The sequence below is a fragment of the Hemicordylus capensis genome, chromosome 1 (genome assembly GCF_027244095.1).
Source record: "Hemicordylus capensis ecotype Gifberg chromosome 1, rHemCap1.1.pri, whole genome shotgun sequence".
Classification (NCBI taxonomy): domain Eukaryota; kingdom Metazoa; phylum Chordata; class Lepidosauria; order Squamata; family Cordylidae; genus Hemicordylus; species Hemicordylus capensis.
In genome coordinates this window covers 257909358-257929221 of record NC_069657.1, presented here as the reverse complement: position 1 = coordinate 257929221, position 19864 = coordinate 257909358, and the positions used below count along the sequence as shown (strand labels likewise).

The window sequence follows — 19864 nt, the reverse complement described above, 5'->3', positions numbered from 1 at the left end:
CACACCCAGCTCAGGAGCAAAGCAAATACTGAATGGCAGCCTAGGTCTGCTCCTTACCTCCTTCTCCTCACCTCTCTGACTTCTGATGCCATTCTCTTTGATAAGAAACTGTTCTTAGGACAAATGTAGACTTTCCCCATGTACATCTCACTCATAGTATATACAGTAATCCCTTGACCTACGAACTACTCGACATCCGATGTTTTCGAGTTACGAGCGACAAAAAAGACCGGAAGTAGTTGCCGGTTTAGATTCAGCTTACTCGACCTACGAATTTTTAGATGCGGTTTCCTCAATTTACGAATGTTTCCAGACTTCCGTGGTGCGCTCTTCGACTTACGAAAATTTCGACCTCCGAACGTGCGTTCGGAATGGATTAAATATGTAAGTCGAGGGACCACTGTACTCTCAGAATTTCTTTCAATACTCCTTTCCCCAGCATTAAGATGATCATGTAGGCAAACAATGGTGTATATCTTCTCATTTGAAATGTGGTGTATTGAGTGTGGTGGTGGACAAAGACATGGTACCACTATGAGTGTAAAAAGATAACGTTATCCTTTTCCAGTTCTAAATAGAATGTTGACTAAGAAGTATGTTTTTTTTAAGTAATAAGCACTTAAAACTGATATTTCTTACTGTGACAAAGTCTAGTAAAAACTGCCATCACCTTTTTCTTATTCAGTTCATATTTAATGCCACTGTGGTTTGGCATTAGATGAATGAATCCTATGCTTGCATGCTCCCATGCACGCTTAAAAACCCCTTCTAATTATTTTAAGTTTTGTAGAAACCATAGTTTGATGATGTATTCAAACTAGCAACATCTGGTTTGAGTGAGCCCTCCAAATGATTGTTTGCTGGTTTGGATGCATAATCAAATGATGATGTGAAAGGGAAAGTGACTTCAAGTGAAGTGCACGAGGAGAGGAGAGTGTGTGCAAGTACAGGACTTCATTCATGTAACACCAAACCATGTTTCTGTTACTTCCAGTATGGGCTATAAACTGGTGTAAAAACAATTGTTAGGAACATGGAATTAGTCTGGAATTCTTGCCACAGACTAAGTTTTACATTAAAAAACACTTCAGCAGGTCTGTGTGTATAAGCATATTTAAAATACTTCAGAAAGCTGTATTTTATTATTTGCACTATAAATGCTACTGACTTTTTACTTTGACATTTCTAAATAATGATCTGCCCTTTTGGACTGGAAAGGCTAGCAGTATGTTTTAAGACACAGAAATGAATCTATTTGTGAAGTAGAATTTTACAGATCGTAGCATAGTTTGTAGAATTTTACAGTAATTGTTAGCATAGAACCAGCTATCAAGAGTGGAAAGGGAATATCCAAAATAATCGTCTTACTTTATAGAATGTGCCATTTATGTAACTTCCAACAAAATGTCATGCTGCAGAATAACTAGTAATTTGCAGTCATTGCCCTGAGTCTCAATTTGGAAAAAGAAAAGACGTTTGATAATCTATGTTCAAGAGAAATTGATTTTGGATATTCTGACAGTTCAGCAGAAGAGTGATTTCAGATCATGGCATCATGATGTATACAACTTTTGTGTATTCAGGATCAACTGAGAGAGCTACTCTGACCTTCTCAATTCAGAATAATAGTTTTAGACATAATTTATACTTCAAACACCCACATTATATTATTATGGAAGTAGTTCTTAATCCTTTCAGTTAATGGAGAATCTTTACTAGGGCCCAACACAAATCCTCATATTACGTTTGGTTATAGAAGTCCTCTCAAGGGAAGAGAGCTGGTTTTGTGGTAGCAAGTATGAATTGTCCCCTTTGCTAAGCAGAGTCTGCCCAGGTTGGTATTTGAATAGCAGATTACATGTGAGCACTGTCAGATATTCCCATTAGGGGATGGGGCCACTCTGGGAAGAGCACCTGCATGCTTGCATGCAGAAGGTTCCAAGTTCCCTCCCTGGCATTTCCAAGATAGGGCTCATGAGATACTCCTGCCTGTAACCTTGGAGAAGCTGCCATGTAGTAGACAATACTGATCTAGATGGACCAATGGTCTTATTCAGTATATGGCAGCTTCCAATGTTTCTAAGTGAGATTACATGTCACTTTTGCATGTTACATGATTAAGGTGCATAGCACAATAACTTAATATGAATAAGACAGTATAAGGGCGATGAAATACACATTTCCACACTTGGAAGTTGTATATAAGAACAAGACTCGGTCACCTTTGTATAGCACTGAGGATGATGTTTTACACTGAAACGTTTGCTGTTTTGCTACAACTGTGGTTTAGTTTTTAAGTTTTTAAACTTTTGAATGTTTTTAAAATTTTAACTTTCAATTGTGCATTAACAAAGGTCATTGAAAAAAAGCTTTAACTTCATATGATAAAAACCTCAAAATGTAACATGCTAGAATTAAATCTAGTTTTGGTAGTTTGCTGGTGAATATAATTTCTTAACAGTATGAAGATGCCTTTCTATAATATTCACTGTGTAAATATTACCACATGATTATTTTATTACACTTTTACTACACTGAGGGAATTTAATGTAGGAGGCATGAATGCTGGAGATGAAAGATCCAATTTGGATTGGTAGACAGAAAAAAAATTCAGTGGCTAATTCTGCAGGTTATTTTAAGAAACAGTAAAACAATGTTATAGAATTATTCCCACAGTAAAAGGTAGCTCCATATGAACTTTTGGGATGGTAGAGACCAGTAGTTAATAGTTCTATTCATGCCAAGTAATTGGTTTGTTCCTTGAAGGTACAAAATGTATGTGCTAACTGGAGGAACTGAGGGGAAACACCCCAAGAAGATGAACTATTGGTATGCCTTTCTGGATATATTTCCATGAAGTAAAAAACAAACAAAAAACCCTACAACTTTGCTACTTGAGATTTAAACAATAGTTTTACAGAACTGAGCTGATGACAAAATAGGTCCCAGTCAAACTTTATCTTATTGAAGTAATTATTTGGCAAATTGTGTTTTTTTACCATCATTACGTTCTGCCTTATTTGGCTCTGGATTTATGGGCAGATACTACTGTGGGGAAAGTTTTAGAGATATCTCTTTTACTACACACAGTCTGCTCTGCTAAATACTGGTTCCTTTTATGGACCTAAAGGTGGTGGCGGTAAATAGAGGCTCAACTGGGAAGGTTTTGTGGAACTGACAAGAGCATGGAATAATACTGCCATGCATCTAGTAATGAAAAAAGGAATATATGTTATGCTGATTATTTGCATCTAGTCTAGGAACTGTTAAAATGCATATATGTTGGTCTTTGGAACCAGTATAGTACTATTTTGTTGTAATGGATATCCTGCAGCAATTTTTCTTAATAATATACATTTTATATAAACTGTTTTGAATTGAGATAATGGTGGATAGTGTGGCATAAACATGAGGGACAAGTATAGGATATGTCTTTTAATCTTGTACCCCTTCCATCTTTTAAGTAACATTTTGGGATGGGGCATTATACTTGTGATCATGGCCAATTACTGCAGCATCAGACAACTTCTTTGTCTACGAGTATTGGCTTGTAGAGTTACTAAGCAATTAGTATTGAAACAGCAGGTAGGCTCCTTCACCTTACTCTTTTCTTATAAATTGCTGACCTTGAACAACAGTTCAAAAAATTCTTAACTTGTATGGTACTTTCCAAGTTCTGGGAACAGGCTGCAGTTTAATGGGTATAAAAATCTATTACACGTTCTTTATATATGTTAATGAAAACAATAGGTGGAAGCAATAAGAATTGAAGTCTCTTTTGTGCTGGGAATTGCTGGAAACCATGAAGAAGTGACTTATGAATCAGATAAAATAAATATGAAAACAGATTGACAAAATGTATCTGTAGAACCAAGTATTGTAGTCTTATTTTTTAAATCAAGAAAGGATGATCCAGGTCTTTTTTGCTGCCATTGTATGGCTTCCCTGTATGAATGGAGTATGCTGTTTTGGTGACTAGGTCTCACCTTCACTCCTTCACCCCCTCCCCCCAAAAGGGTTGATATTCTGTTACTTATCGCTCCCAAAGCACAACTGTGTAAACCATTGTGGAAAGATGACACCATTGTAGAAGAGAGCGATCCAGTTACAGTTTCATATGACATTATCAAATCAATACTATCCTGTACATATCAGTTTTACTCCTGTTTTTTGTTGAGAAAGCAAACTACAGTGCTCATGTTTATGTACAGAGGCTTATTTATTTAGCCTGCCTCCATTCTGCCCTGACTGCATGGGGGAGATCCTGTCAAATACTATGCTGCTGGTGAATCTGTAAGCAATTCCAGTTTGTGCTTGGTCACACTTCGTTTCTCTGAAATGTGTTCAGTGCAAAAACAAAGAACATACTTGAACATACTTGGTTATACAACAGTTTTTATAGAGGATAAGAAGAGCCTTAGTTACCTGTACTTCATTTTGTATTTTATTCAGCATTAAGACCAATATTGTTCCATAATTAAGTGTATGTGTGTGAAAAGTTTGTTCCTAGTTAAAAGTGGAACACATGTAACTTTTTATCAAGGCACATACAAGACTGGCCAAAGGGCGTACAATGCACTTTGGTTTTCATTTGGGGGGGAAATAGTTATGGCAACAAAGTGTCTTGGGTATTAAACATTAAATAGATCACAACTAAGTAGAAAGCCAGATCAAAGTATCTTCACTTTTATGGTTTTTCAGTAATTTCTGGCTAACCATGACAGTAATGGGCAATATTTTTGACTGCAGTAGAAGTGGATTTAGTATATGTCATATTTTTAGTACATATTTAGCAAATGCTTTCATAATTGGAAAAAACACACACCTCATTCTTATTATGCAAGTTCTCATATAGTGTAGTTGGGTGGTTGTTTTTAAAGTTTTGGACACACTTGTTTAGGAAAGTCTTAGATTTCCTGCTTTCCATAAAAACACAACTAACCATTAGACACTAAGCCTCCTTTTTGATATTTGGGGCAGTAGTGTCTGCCTGCATTCTTATTTCAGCTGCCTTTTTGTCTAGATTTCAGCCATCTGCTGCAGTCTCTGACAGATACTAGTTTTACTCATAAAAATTGTTATATAATGACCGGTATGGTGCAGTAGGAGGAGGCAATGGTAAACCCGTCCTGTATTCTACCAAAAACAACCAAAGGGCTCTGTAGTTGCCAGGAGTCAACACCGACTCAACGGCACACTTCATCTTTATTGCCCACTACTTCACATATCTGGCTTACTAAATTTTAGTCTTTTTATAGGTTTAATATACCCAGGATTATAATTTGATCAATTTTGCAGCCACTTCTGAATATCCTTGATTTGCCAGGTTTATAACCTTTTCTGAATACCAAAGTGATAATGGCCTGTGCTTATACTTACAAGGATCTCAAATGTATGCAAAGTCCTGATTGTTCAACACAGCAAGAGAATTCACTTTCACAGTCAACAAGTCATCTTACTCAGTAGAACACAAAAGTTAAATGGTCTGTAATTTCAATATTAGCAAGGAAAATACAGTACAAATTACTAAAAAGTACTAAAATATAGAATTGTTTTCAGACATCCTTGCTACATTAATCGCAGCAGTAACCTGAAATTTTAAACTTTTAATAAAAAGTTCTTAAATATAAATTATATGGCAAATGTACAATACATTGCTTATTCAGTCTCTTAATCCAGTGTTCTGCAGTAGACCAGCAACCTTTTAAAAGTCAAATTTCTTTGTAAGAAAAAACAACCCAAAGTCTTTCATTTTCTTTAGTATCATGAATGTGAGTGATCTGAATCCGGTATACCACTATCTCTGTAGCTTCTGTTACTGCTGCTTTCACTGTGGTTGTTTTTATACAGATTCATTCCATTAGGTGGGAATATGGTATGTATTACAAACTCCTCCTTGGATACTTGTTCATTGTTCAGAGAAATCATCTGAAATGAAGTCTCCCTGATTTCTAGGATGGAATTGTCCTTCTTAGTTCCAGCTTCAGCATAATCATCTTTTCTCCTTCGTCCTTTGCTGTATGTACAGTTTCTTGAGAACAAGGACCCATTCCTATGGACATACCAGCAGACTAAAGCAAGCAATGCTATAGCTACTAGTGCCACAGCACCCCCTATGATGGCAGCTAAGGGCAAATTAGAATTTTTGAATGGTTCTTTCTCTTGTTCATGGTTTAGGGTTGTTGTAGGATTGTACATTTTAAGGGGCGCCGTTTCAGTCTCTATGCAAACAGGGGTTTCATCAGACAGATAGAGGTTACTGGTTTCCATGGGAACCATGCATACACGGTATGGTGAGTCTGGCTCAAGAGCTGTAAGCAGATAGTCATTCCGGTCTCCTGTAACAATTGTTTCAGTTATAGATCCAAAGGCAGGACTGTGACCCATCTTGAGCCAACTGAGTCTTAAAGCAGTCATTGGTAGTGCAACTTTCCAAGAAATATGAATAGTCTCCGTGCTGACAGACTTTACAACGATGGTAATGACTTCCTGCACTGGAGTAGCAGTTGTTCTGTAGTTCTTACGCAGATTAGGCGTCTTTATTTCAGGTGGTTTGGTCACAGAAACTGGCCAGTGTCCTTGCACAGGATATAAAGTGTTTGGTATTGAAGCAGTAATTTCAACAGTGCTTACAATATCCTCATTTTTGCAATCAAAGAGCTCGGCATTAAGGTCCTTGATAGCCATCCCACGCACTTTTTCTGGTGCTTGGCACATCAGTCCACGCACATTCACTTTGGCAGGCAGTGTCTGCAACCAGTCACGGACCCATTTCATTTTGCACCCACAGTGCCAGGGGTTGTTGCGAAGAAACAACTGAGTTATATTGTCCAGGTCATCAAAGACACCCTGAGGTAAATTACTGAGATTGTTATTGGACATATCTAGTCGATACAACTGCCGTAGGTATGCAAAAGCATTGGCTGATACATGATTTATGTGGTTTTCTTGCAGATAAAGCTTTCTCAGATTTGTGCCTGGCAAATTTATTGGAGCTGCTGTGAGGGAATTACGGACCAATGAGAGTTCTGTTAGATTGACTAGGTTCATGAAAACTTGCTCTCCTAATCCATGATTGCTTAAGAGATTTCCATCTAAAACTAGACGTTTAAGATTTGTAAGGTCTTGAAGGGACAGCTCTGAAATTGTAGAAATACGATTATCATCCAAGCGTAGCTCTTCTATTGTTTTAGGCAAGCCCCAGGGAATGGTGCTAAGGTGATTTCGAGAAAGAAAAAGAAGTCTGAGATAGATATTATCCCGGAAGGCTCCATCTTCAATACTAACTGCAGAAACAGAATTATCATCCAAATGCAGTTCTTCCAGATAAGGAATTTGTGAAAGTGAATCATAAGTAATTGTCCTTATGTTATTTTCCTGCAAATGCAGTTCTTTGACATACTTTGGGAGGTTAGTAGGGAATTCGTCCAAGCTGTTGTGGTATAAATAAATTCGCTCCACTTTGACTAAGGTTTTTAGCTCAGAAGGAATTCCTGCATTATTTATTTGATTGTTCTGAAGGTAAAGAGTTGTAGCATCCTCTGGAATCCCCGTTGGAATTGATGTCAAATCACGATCGTTGCAGTAAATGAAACCTGCGTCACAGCGGCACACTGAAGGGCATGACTTGGCACTGACTGAGTGAGGTGCCATTTTGAGCAACAGCCCTATCTTTGTCCAAATTAGGATGAAGTTCCAGGTTATGCTGATCATGGTCAAGTTGCAGTGAGATCTGCAGACAGACTAGTGTTTGGTTTTCAGCAACCTAGAAAAAGAAATTAGAAAGATTAATACTAGAAAGTATAATTTTGAAATTAGAGTAAATCTAAAATATTTTTTGCTGAATTTACAAATGTTTTTTGTGTGTGTGTTCATTACTCCCTTTGTCCATGGTGCTTGTGGATATACACCAGAAATTATCTCCCCCTCTTTTTTATATATATATCCACCTGCTTCATTTTACCAGAGGCTGCTTCTGAAAATCCCCAGATTTTGGGGAGCAGCTTGTTGCTCTGGCACATCAACTCTTTTTCAGGAGGAAGAGCTTCAGAAGCCAGCTGCATGTGAACCACAGATAATGTGAACAGTTCACATTATGAACTGCTACATGTGAACAGTTCCCCACACAGTTCCCCACCCTCTGGACTGTAGTTTTTGCCTTGCACTTGTAATATGGAGAGAGAATTGGATCCAAATTATCTGAACATCAACATATTATGATAGTGAAGTTTATAGTTAAGTTCAAACTCTCTGTGGCCAGAAACCATTGAGTTTTTAAAAGTGTGAATATTCTGAGTAATTAAAACCACATGCTATCTAATACCGTATTTTACGGACTATAAGACGCTACGGACTATAAGATGCACCTTAATTTTAATCCAGTTTTTCAGAGTTTTCGAGCTTTCCTTCTCCTCTTGCCTCCATATCCCCTCCAAGCCCTCCCACCGTGCCCCGCTCTGTCCTTTCCCTCCTTCTGCCATGGAGCAGAGCAGAGTGCCTTGTTTTCAGGGCCTTAGGCCCAGAACAGAGAAAGCTAGGGCGCAAACGGCGAAAGCGGACTGCTCCGCTGCGAGCGCGGCCGCTGCCAAGCATGCCTCAGAAGGACCACCTCGTCCTCGGAAGGACCACCAAGCATGCCCAGGACCACTGCATACCCCCCAGGTGAAGGGCCATCCACGGTGATGCTCCCCACTGCGGGAGCGGGCACCTCGAAGAAGGGCCGCCGCGGCGCGTGCGGGCACACACAGCGACGGCCGCCATTTTGAATCGGAGTATAAGACGCACCTGAATTTGGGCGGATATTTTTCGAGGGAAAAAGTGTATCTAATACTCCGTAAAATACGGTAATGAACAATAATGAACAAAAATAAGTTCAACAGCCTGTTCAGTTGGTTGGAGATGCAACTGAGGAACTAAGCCCAGACCTTATATAAATATCATACACAGCATACACATATTAATACTACTTTAGTGAATATAGTACAGAATTTGCGATTTCAACAATGTTATACATTTACCAGTATTGGAGAGGTGGATGTATGAGCATCACACAAAACATATTTTCTTCAGTCTTTTGTCCTAGTCCTGAAACAGTAGATAGATTCTATCTAAATGTAAGTCTCATTATTTCGGTGTTGTATTGGCTCTCTAAGGATCCAGGATACCAATGATTTTCTTTAGTCTTATAGACTAAATAATATGAATAATTGTATGTTTTATAAGTTGTAATATATTTTTTCTTTTATCATGCTTGTAATATTAAAAAGGAACAACTAAAATAATTTGTTTAAATTGTATCATTTGTTTAACAAAGAAAACTGGTATACAATTTTTAAAAAACCTCATCTTGCTTTTGGAACAATAGTGGTTCATTAGTAGGAAGGGTTAGCTAAATAAACAGATAACTTCCGTGCTTATTTATGTAAGTTTTATAGTGGACTCTGGACTCAGTTGACTGTTGCTTCTATGCTCAACTGAAATGTTACTTTCTTAATTTTAAATTCTCTTATGTTGCTTGAGCATTATTGTTTTCATGGGTTTCCCTCATAACATGCTGCATTTTACTGTTCTAAGTGGGGAAATAATGTACTGTTGATCCTACCTTATTTAAATATGCAAGGCAAACGTTTGTGCTTGCTAAGATCCAGTGAGCATACAATTTTCCAAGAGTGGGTAGAAGTGTATGCTTTTGCTCATGTAGCTGTACTTCCTTAACAGTAGAAACTCAAGTGATCCTTCTGGGTAGAATATCTTTCTGGTGATCCCCACTATATTTAGTGAACATTCCCATAAAGTTTTATCAAGGTATATAAGCACATCGAGTTGTTAAGGATAAAAGCTTCAGATTCCTTTACTCTGCAGGAATGAGACTTTGAAGAAGAGGGTGGGAGTTTCTCTTCTGTTTTTTTTAAAGTCTCTTTGTGAAGAACCTCTTTTGTCTAGTTTTAATGCCCTTAAAAAAAATTGCTTTCTTTGTAATTCTTAGGAACTCTTCTACATGGTGTCATGACTAGAGATAGTAACTTCAGCTCCATGTGTTCAAAACCATTCATGATGCTAGGCTTTGAATTATGATGGTTTCTTCAGTAGATTGAGGAACATGAACTTTGTCCAAAATCATCCAATTATTAACTTTGAAAAGTAGATGTATCTTGATAAATCCATGCCTGCTGGGCTGGTCCATTCACTTAGTACTTGATCAGAATGTTCATCTCAAAATATTTTCTCATTCTGTCTGTAAATGCAAGTGCTCACTTGTCTTAGATGTGCTTTTGTGTTTTAATAAAGAAGATTTTCTTCTTGAAGAAACAGAAATATGCTAAGCTCAGAGGAATTCCCTTTTGAAATTTCACTCAATCACTTCATTTCCTGTGAAAGAAAAAAAATAAAAATAAAAAAATTGGAATTAATTGTTACCAAGAAGAGATGATGAAATGTCTAATACATACCTTTCTCTACTTGGAATTTACATAATAAAGCCTTATTATGGGAGAGATAATTGAACAAAAATTTGAAGTTTCAGAATCAGATATGCTACTTTCTGTATTCAGCTATTGCATTAAGTCAATCTAAACAAAATAGCAATGGAAGTCAGCTTTGATCAACAGACCAAGGAGAAACTATTTTGCAAGTCTGACACATAACTCTTTGTATTACAGACAGAGGCCCAGCTTCACTGGATAGCACACATACTACTGTTTTCTGCTTTCTTTTTTAAGAAACACAGCAGTCAACTATAATTTAAAACAAAATAGCAAAGGTTATATTCAGTATCTTTTGTTTATTCAGTATATTCTATTCAGTATAACAAGTAGGCCAATAATGCACATTATTCTGTTAGTGACTTTAGTTCTCAATTCCTTACAAATCTACTGTGCTGTGTACCCAAATGCAGGCAGAGAGAGGTAATTATAGACGTGCACATTTCAAAAATGTACTGTTAGGTTGAAAATTGAAGCTATAATAGTGCATTTGTTATCCTGACAATGGAAGAATAATTTTGGACTTGTACTGTCACTGTTTTGTTGTAGTTCCATTGCTGTGGTGTGTCTGTTGAAAAGATTTGCCTTTTTGGAGGAAAACCTCTTATTCTGACTCTTTAAACATTCTTCTTCTACACACACACACACACACTGCATTTAGATTACCTAGCAAGGCTATGCTGCACAGCAGTAATTATAGAGGCTTTAAAAGGTTAATGAAGTTGTTTTGTCCACATGCAGATAACTAGCTGTTACTTTAGAAATCTTAACCCTGAAAATATGATTTACAGTGCAATCCTATGCATGTTTATTGAAAAGTAAATCTAATGGGGCTCGCTCCCAGGAAAATGGATAGATAGCAACCTAAGGTTGTAATCTGAAATGTATTTGTTAGGGATTAAGTTCTACTGAATATAGTAAGAGTTATTTATTGTTTAGATTTATACTGCCCTTCATCTGAAGACAGAGTAAGCATGCTTAGGATCACCTTTCACTCTGCAATATGCTTCTTTCCGTTTTAATCAGCCATGAACTTCTACTTCCAAAAAATAAATTATGAAAATCTACAGAGTTTTAATTGGTGGCTGTACAGGCAGAAAGCATATTTTAGAATGCCACCACTCAAATCTTTTAACTAGTTTCCTTTATTGTTACCTTTTGTAACTCAGCCCTATTACTGTGGACTTGTTATGCTTAGTATTGGCAAGGTATCCTTTTAGCTGCAGTAAAGATAGAATATTTTATTTGTGAAAATTAATGTAAACTATTTAGATCATAACATGAAATCTTGTTAAATATTTCATATGAATTCTAAGGTGTGTGTTTACCTAGAATTTCAGTATTTGTCAATGATGAAAGCAAGTCCTTGAGAGAAGCAGATTCTTTATCATTCAGATGCATTAAAAATATGGCATTGAAACAAGAGGCTGTTTTCTGAAGAACTAGTGATAGTAGCTGGTTGCTTAGCACAATTACCTTGAAATGAAATAAAGAAATAAATCTTTAAAAAGCCTGTCAAGTTACTAGCAGACTCTAGCTATGTAATTAACAAGCTGCTTTATTTGTTCAGCTGCTGTTCTAACTGTTGGGGAAACCATGAGGTTGTGAAGTTTATAATCTGTCTTTAAACTTTGCAATCTACATTGGTTAACCAGCACTGTGGGAGAAACATTACTATGGATCTTTGTATTCAGCTTGGTTAATGGAAAGGTAATCTGAAGCAAGGACAGTAAGGAGTTTAATATGGCAGGAAAGTTTATTTAGAAGTCAGGTCTGTAGCAATGAAAAGTTAAAGGTACTTAGTCATTAATTAAAGACAGTGGATTTTGATTACTACAGTTATTGGGGAACATTGGTTTTAAAGTGGAAATGAAATTTATAGCATATCTATACACATTTTGCCTAGAGCAAGGAAAGCACTGCACTTGTTTCTGGGAATAGAAAACTCCATTTAATTTGCAGAAATTTAAAATGCTTATCTTTTTGTACTATTTTATATTCAAGCCATCACTTATTGCCTATACTGTATTAGCAGTAATGTTGGATTAAAATGAAAGCACTGAAGCTCTATTACATCCTTGGAGTTTGTTAGATCATTCCACTCAAAAACTACAATTAAATAAAGCAGGAGGTGTTTTTTTTGGTGGGGGGAGACTTTCCAACATGTGGATGAAGCCTCATGCCCCACCCCATTTTTTCAGTTAGAAGGAAGAACAGTTTTTAGTATTTCTTGCACTTCCCTTTTATATTCCAAAACAGTGCTGAAAACAATGTGTTCGCATAATAAAGGCAGCAGTGATCTGCCCACCATCCTGCTGCCTTGCCCAACCTTCCTTTTTCTCTGAACTGTCTTTACATATTTCCTGACATCAAGTCATTATAGCTGAGTTTGCAAGATGAAAAGAGAAATGTCCCCCACTGTTCAGAGACAGTGTAGTCAGGTTTTCACATAATCAAGTCTGGAGCTTCATGGACTCATGCTTTTGAAAGATAATACTGATTCTGAACAAAACAAGAAGAGAGTGGGGAAAGTCCTGGTTCATAAGTGTACCTTTAATAATGATGTACTAATTTTTATCCTTTCTCTATAGTGTCTTGCTTGAAAACTCTGGGGGAGAAATCCAGATTTGTAGGATGCTCAATTTCTAATCAAGTTGATTAGCAGAATGTTTAGCTGTACAGTTATAAAATTCACTATAGTGTATCAGAAACTTTACTGCAACTTTATAACTAAATTGAAAAAGCAGCACTGTACAAAAGGAACCTTTGTGCCATACATGCTTTTAAAGATGTATTTCTAAAAACATCATGGCAGAGGAATCCTACTTAGCAATTCAAACTCTGCTTTTTGTACTACAATGAAGTGGGTCAGTTAGATATTGTTCTTATCCCAATGTTTTTCTAAATTGTAGATGATAGAATGCGTGATGCAATGGTGAGATGTTGATGTAAAAGACTATGGTTTCATTCTAGAAGCCATTCTCAATTGTGTTTTACCAATTCAAATATATCTCTTTAGGCTATAAATGTCAGCAGCATGACATCTAGAATTAATTCAGCTTTGCTGTACAAAACTGATTGTTCAGCGATTTTGGTTTTGCATAGACATTTGATTTATTTCATAGTGCCCTCTACGGATTGAAGAAAGTGTCTGCTCATATAAAGTGTTCAAATGTGTTAAGATTACTGCATGGATTTCTATCATTCTTACTACAAACATGGGTATTTCAAGTAGGCTTTAGTTGCTGTTAAAAACCTTTGCAATATTATTTTGGTCAAACATGACTCAGCTGTATTGAAAACAAAGTGTATGACATTGTTTTCTTAAGTGTACTACTCAGGGTTAGTTGATAGTGACAGCAAAATGCTTTCTAAGCACCCCATCTAGTAGCTACAATTTTCATGAGCATAGTATTTCAGGAAGGTGCCCCATTCTTTTGTTTTGTGTTAGGCAAGCAGAAGCAGCTTAAAATATCTTCCCAAGGGTTAAAGAATGTAAAGCTTTGTTGGGAATTAGGCTTCTGAGTATTATTCTCCCCTCCCCACTTCATTCAGCAACATTTTCTTTGGCTTCAAGACATGCTTCCAGTTTTTCTTTGAAAAGTTAGTTACATTAACCATAATTACTGGAATAAACAGTTTTCTCATGAGTGTTATTTTATGGTTCTGTAAACTAAACAAATATGAGTTGACATAGTAAGTTTGACTTGTGTGAAATGTATGAAAGACTTCATTTCTGATAAATAAAAACAATTTAGTTATTCAGTGAAAATTTAACTCACACTTTAAAAACAAAACACCCAGATGAGAAAATAGGTAATTAACTTTTTAATTGGCTGTAAGGAGCACAAAGGCCAAGCTCTTAATTTTTGCAAACCATATACAGTTTGTTAAATAGTAAAACACTAATTGTTCATGTGTTGTAGGGAACAAAATCAAACCTGTAGCCTGGTCCTGACTTTATTTGGAAGGAACTGCTGTACTATTGATTTCAATGGGATTTACTTGCAAATTAGTAGTTGAGGACTGAAGCTATACAAATCAATCATATGCATGTTTACTCAGACGTAAGTCCTTCTGGGTTCAGTGGTCCCAGGTAAGGGTGCATAGATTACACCTATGTCAAAAAGATTACCTTTACAAAGTTACTATGGTTAAAGTTACCACAAATTTAGAAAGCAATTGCTGTGATTGTTTAAAAGAAAGATCAATCTTTGCTTTGACAGATTTTACTAAAGTGTACCTGGAGTAGGCCTTAATGCTCTCCTGACCCTTTGCACAAGCACGGACTGTGTATACTTGCATGTATTTCATCTTTCCCATCTTCTCATAGTTGGGGATAACAACCATTTCTACTCAGATTATGGTTCTTACTTTTGTAAATGATAACTTTTACATTAATACTAACTGATTGTATTATATATTTAACTGCTGATTCTTGACAATAAGTTAAATTACAGATAAATGTATGTTCACATCACTTTTTCATCCTGAAATGTGCTGTTTGAACTGTCTAGCTACTTGGATTGTGTTCCTGAGCTTATTTATTTGAAATCAATGGAATGCATTTTCATTTCAATATGTCATAGAAGTCTTTGATATATTCTATAATCAGATCCTTATACAATTGAAATAAGTGTCAGGACTCTCATCTGCTACAAAACAAAAATCTACTTTGCTGGCACTTCATAATTCATTCATTTATTTTTTCCAAGTACAATATTGTAGTAACTTGTTTTGCCTTGTATTATTCATTTCAATTTTAGGGGGAACCCACCTCCACAAAGATGCAAAAATATAGTATAAAGTCAGATACAAGTTCTTGCTTTATTTCTGAAGGCTAGGACTGCTTTCACTTTAGTAGAGAAATTCTGCCCACTGGGGGGTAGTACACACTGCAAGTAATCTCTTCACAGCAGCAAGTCTGATTATTTTTTTTATGCTGCTGTCCGGTTCCGCTGCTTTAATCACAGAGGCTTTCAGTGGAGGATTCCAAGGGGGAGGGAATTCATAGTGCAACAAAAATTTACTTTTAATAGTGATTTTATTCTTTTAAACTTGTTTTTAGGAAGAATGTGCTCTTACATTAAATGTAACTTGAAGATCTCTTTAGTAATATATAAGTAAGATTTCATTTAAGAAGGTGGCCACAGAACTGGAAAGCATCTTTGAGTGGAAGGATGCTTATAAATGGTGAATAATTACTGACAGTTAAATGAATACTGAGGAAATTCTATTTCTTCGTAATATATGAATCCTGTGACTCTTGTGCTCTTAAATCTGGTATCTGAATGTGTTGACTACTCTAGTCAGAGGTAAGGAAGGAAGCATAAAGAGCACATATTGCCAAGAAAAATACATAGTAACCTGCCTTCAATGCAACATATCTGTCCTTTAAAATGATTACATTTTTTACCCAGGTAAAGTATTTGTAAATACGTCCAATGGGTTAACAGTAATACTATAAATGTGACAGTCCTTGGGGATAATAGCATCCCACTGGTAACAGAGCTACAGATAAATTAATAATCTGTCCAACAAATTCCCTATTTCAATTAAACTTTTCCAAACTTGTTTCACTTAGCAGTAAGGGGCTGTGATTTATTATGTGATTTCTTATTTAAGTAAGCATTCACTATTAGTTAGAATAATTGTATGTGGAAGTAAATTTAATTGTGCATGTGATCTTCAATTTAATTAAAGTTTATTGAAAGGCATGTACACAGCAGTTTGTGTGTGACACACACACACCCCTCAGTCTTCTTACTAATATTTTCACAAAATCAATTAAATTATTACCTATAGATAATGCCTTACATGTGGTTCAATGCACACTGTACTTTACTCGCATTACTTACAAGAACTTTGTGACTACAATAATTCCCACAATCACAAAGTTACAGTTTAAACAAAACACTTAATCCAGATCTTCAACTACTGATTTAATTTTAGTTTCTGAAAGTGAAAATATAATTGTCATTTGTGTTAAGTGGACAGTGCTTTTTAAATATTTTAATATTACTTTGTTCTGAACATTACAACCCTTGAACAGATCTAAGTTGATAAGCCCTACAGAGGGGGGAAAACGTTGTAATTTATATGCATATAAAGCAGTCGTCGCATAAAATATGTGGAATAATAATAATTAGGCCCTATATACCTTGTCAAAAAACCAACTTTTTCATAGGCAGTAATAAGCTGAGATACTGGGCAATTTATTATGAACGCTAATATTCATTCAATGTGGGGGAAGGCTGTTGAAAACTAGATTGTTTCTATATAGTTTCTTTTAGGAACCAATATTCTGCAACTATCTAGATCTTGCTTTTCTTCTTGCTCTTTGTAATTGCAATTAAGAAAACCAAGGCCTGTTGCATTCTTAGAGTACTTGGAACCATTTTGTTTTGCATGCTTGCTCTAGAGGTTTCTTTGCTATGCAGTGTTTTGTCAAACATTGTACATATATATGTATGTAGACACACATGAGCTTAAATCATTGAGACAATGGGTTTCAAAAGGGAAAAAAATAACATATTTCAAACCCTTCCACATACAATATAGCCACAAATGATTGTTTTAAACATTCAGTATGGCAGTCTCTGTCCCACTGCTTGCATGACCCCTCTGTTTTGATGCTTCAGTCTGTTAGTTTGGCTCACTAGATTATTGGCTTATTATGAGATCACATACTGTAATTGACCAAGCATTAAATTGAAGAAAGAACATTGTATGTGGAGAGTATATGTGTACAGTATATATACTACAAACTTACATGCTAAGTTGCATCAAACAGGCTTCAGTATTAGACATAGAGAACAGTAATGCAATCTTTAAAACCTAGGTGTAGCTGTTTGTTTGTTCTTTCCAAATAATTGTAAAAGTTCTTCCAAGTAGACTATGATGTTGTTCCTGGATGGAACACTCATTTTCTGAGGGATTATAGATCTCTTTTCCTAGCTGTAAAAATGAGTATTATGGGAGCATGCCACTTATGCAGCACTGGCCACACTGGAAAACGTGCAGCTTGGATTTTGGTGTGCTCTCTAGCATTTCACTAGAGCACAATACCAAAGTCTGCCATTTGCTCATTTATTATTTATGCTTTATGCTTATAAAGAAGAGCAATAGTTTGGACACTTTGTGGTTTGGTTGGGTTTTTTTTAAACTATCAATTGCTTTTTAAAAAGCTCACCCTGCTTATATAGTTAATAATACTACTATTGCATGCCATTGTAGATTTAAATACAGTTCTTACATCTCCCTTATCCCTTGTTCTCTTCCTCCCTCCACTTTGCTGAATTGTATGTCTTGGTGGGAATAGAAAGATCCTATTTTTATATGCAAATAAGAAGAAAGCTATTAAAATACTTACCAGTAGACGGAAGTAGAAAAGATATAAAGACATTCCATTTATAAATGCAGAACAGCTGTAATTCCACTAATGTTATAAAAGCCCTCCGCTTCAGATCCCACGGACAGGCAGCGGAAGAAGCAGCAGCAGCTATTGTAGGAGCTTTCACTGTGTCAGATCACTTCTCCCTCACCGAGGAGGAGTGAGGGAGAAAGCAAAGCATTCCAGTTACGTGCATGCAGCCCACCTCCAAGTCTGAAGTTAAAGCTTTCACCTAGCAGTGGTTGAATAAAGAGGTGATGTCATAAATGGGCAGGTCTTTGGCTCTCCTTCAGTCAAGAAACTGGATAAGCAGGCTGTCAAAAGTGTACATTGCAGACACCAGAGGGCGTTGGAGAAGCAAATCCAGGCTTGCCTGCCAAAACCACGGCTGTGCTGTATTACTGGTCACTAGATTCAGAAACATGCCTAAAACATTCCAGTCATCTTCAAATCAAGTACTTTTTGGCAACGTTTATATTTACAGATGGGGTATGAAAACAGTTGTGCAAAATACATGCACAATTTTTAATTTTGCATATTACATAACTTATCAGCAAACACTTTTAAATAACTCTTATAGTGATAATCTTTGTTTTGACGCCTTTAATGAAATGGCAGAAATCTATTGTTTTGGTGTTAATATGAGACGCACTGGAGATTCTAAAAGTAGTTTTAATATCCAGCATTTAACCTGCAATTGTAGCAGAGGAAATGAGTCTCTTACAAAGCACATAATTCCCAGGTAGAAACTAATGTGCAGTTTGGATAATGAGTTTTTGTTCCTTTGTTCTGTTTTTATTTAAAATGGGGCACTTGGAGCAGTAAATTGCTCAAGGAATATATGGGAGAATGTTTAATTTTAAAAATTATGAACCAATAATTTAATAATTTGCTTTCTAAGATAATTGTGAGTTAAGTCTGCTTTCAGTTATGAATATTTCCTTCATATGTGTAGCAGTCACCGATACCCTCCTTTGTGTTTTTACCAGAGAAGTTGAAGGTATTGTTTTTGTATGAGCAGCAGTCTGTGGCTTGCAGGCCCTGTGATAGCACAATCTCATGAGACTAGATAATACATTGTAGATACTCAGGTCTGTGTATTTCACTGATAAGATAACTTGAAAATATCTGGTGCCTTTTTATTGCAAGTCATTTTTTTAAACCCGTGCTTTATTAACTGAAGTTTGGTCCGTACAATATTTCCCAGCATCTAAATTCCTTGTCACAAGTATTTGGTTGCATTCCTTTCATTAGCTTCATTTTGTTTCTATTCCCTATGTTACTTGGGTATAGTAGTTTGGTGTTGTGCACTGTGGAACAAGACTTAGTGCTTAAAGTGAGCACCTGATAAGAACTGTGCTGACCTCACTTGTTCACTGATTGCACTTTTTGTTGGCATCAGAAGACAAAAAGGCCAAGCTCAATTAAGTTCATAAGAGAGCTGGTCATTTAAAAGTCTGTGGCTATGGAAATCATTAGGAACTTAAGAAATTGAAGGATAAAAAAGGTGGAAACATTTAACCTTTTTTTCTAGAGTGTCGTTATGCATTTGTCTCAGTGGGATAGACAGATTACTAGTTTGGATTAATCATGTTCATTCAGTAGGTTGCTTTGGTGCAGTTTTCATTCTGCGAATACTTTTTTCACTGTTTTTAAAGATCTGTAATCTAGTCCATTTAAACAATCCAACAGGTTGTGGTGCAGGTTATAGAATGCCTATACATGTATCAGTGAAAAGTTCATAAAAGATATGCAGAATGCACATTCAGCTATCTCAGCCTGTGAAGCCTAGCCAAGTGCTTAATGCATCAGCTAGAAACTGTAACAAATCTTCTTGAACAATTCCAAAGGGTCCTAGAGAAATAATTAGATTTTACCAGGTCACCGCCACCACAGAATACTAAAAGGTTTTTGAAAATGCTACATAAGATTCTCCCTGTATTGCTATCTTTAATATTCAGATTTTTAAAACACTTGTTCAAATATAGAT

The 19864-nt window shown here is 36.2% G+C and overlaps 2 protein-coding genes across 5 annotated transcripts in view; one reads left to right on the top strand and one right to left on the bottom strand.

The window, feature by feature from the left end:
* Nucleotides 1-19864, top strand: part of MACROD2 (mono-ADP ribosylhydrolase 2) — a 1527488-nt gene that overhangs the window by 136630 nt on the left and 1370994 nt on the right. The window lies entirely within an intron of this gene.
* Nucleotides 4422-18084, bottom strand: FLRT3 (fibronectin leucine rich transmembrane protein 3). The gene is made up of 3 exons (XM_053284571.1): nt 17854-18084; nt 9602-10368; nt 4422-7765 (listed from the first exon to the last, which is right to left on the bottom strand). Exon 3 carries the CDS (start codon nt 7711-7713, stop codon nt 5764-5766), a length of 1950 nt encoding a protein of 649 aa, XP_053140546.1. The 5' UTR covers nt 7714-7765; nt 9602-10368; nt 17854-18084; the 3' UTR covers nt 4422-5763.

What these genes read in the sequence shown, in the direction of transcription:
- FLRT3 (XM_053284571.1), bottom strand. Translation starts at nt 7,713, where the DNA reads ATGATCAGCATAACCTGGAACTTCATCCTAATTTGGACAAAGATAGGG.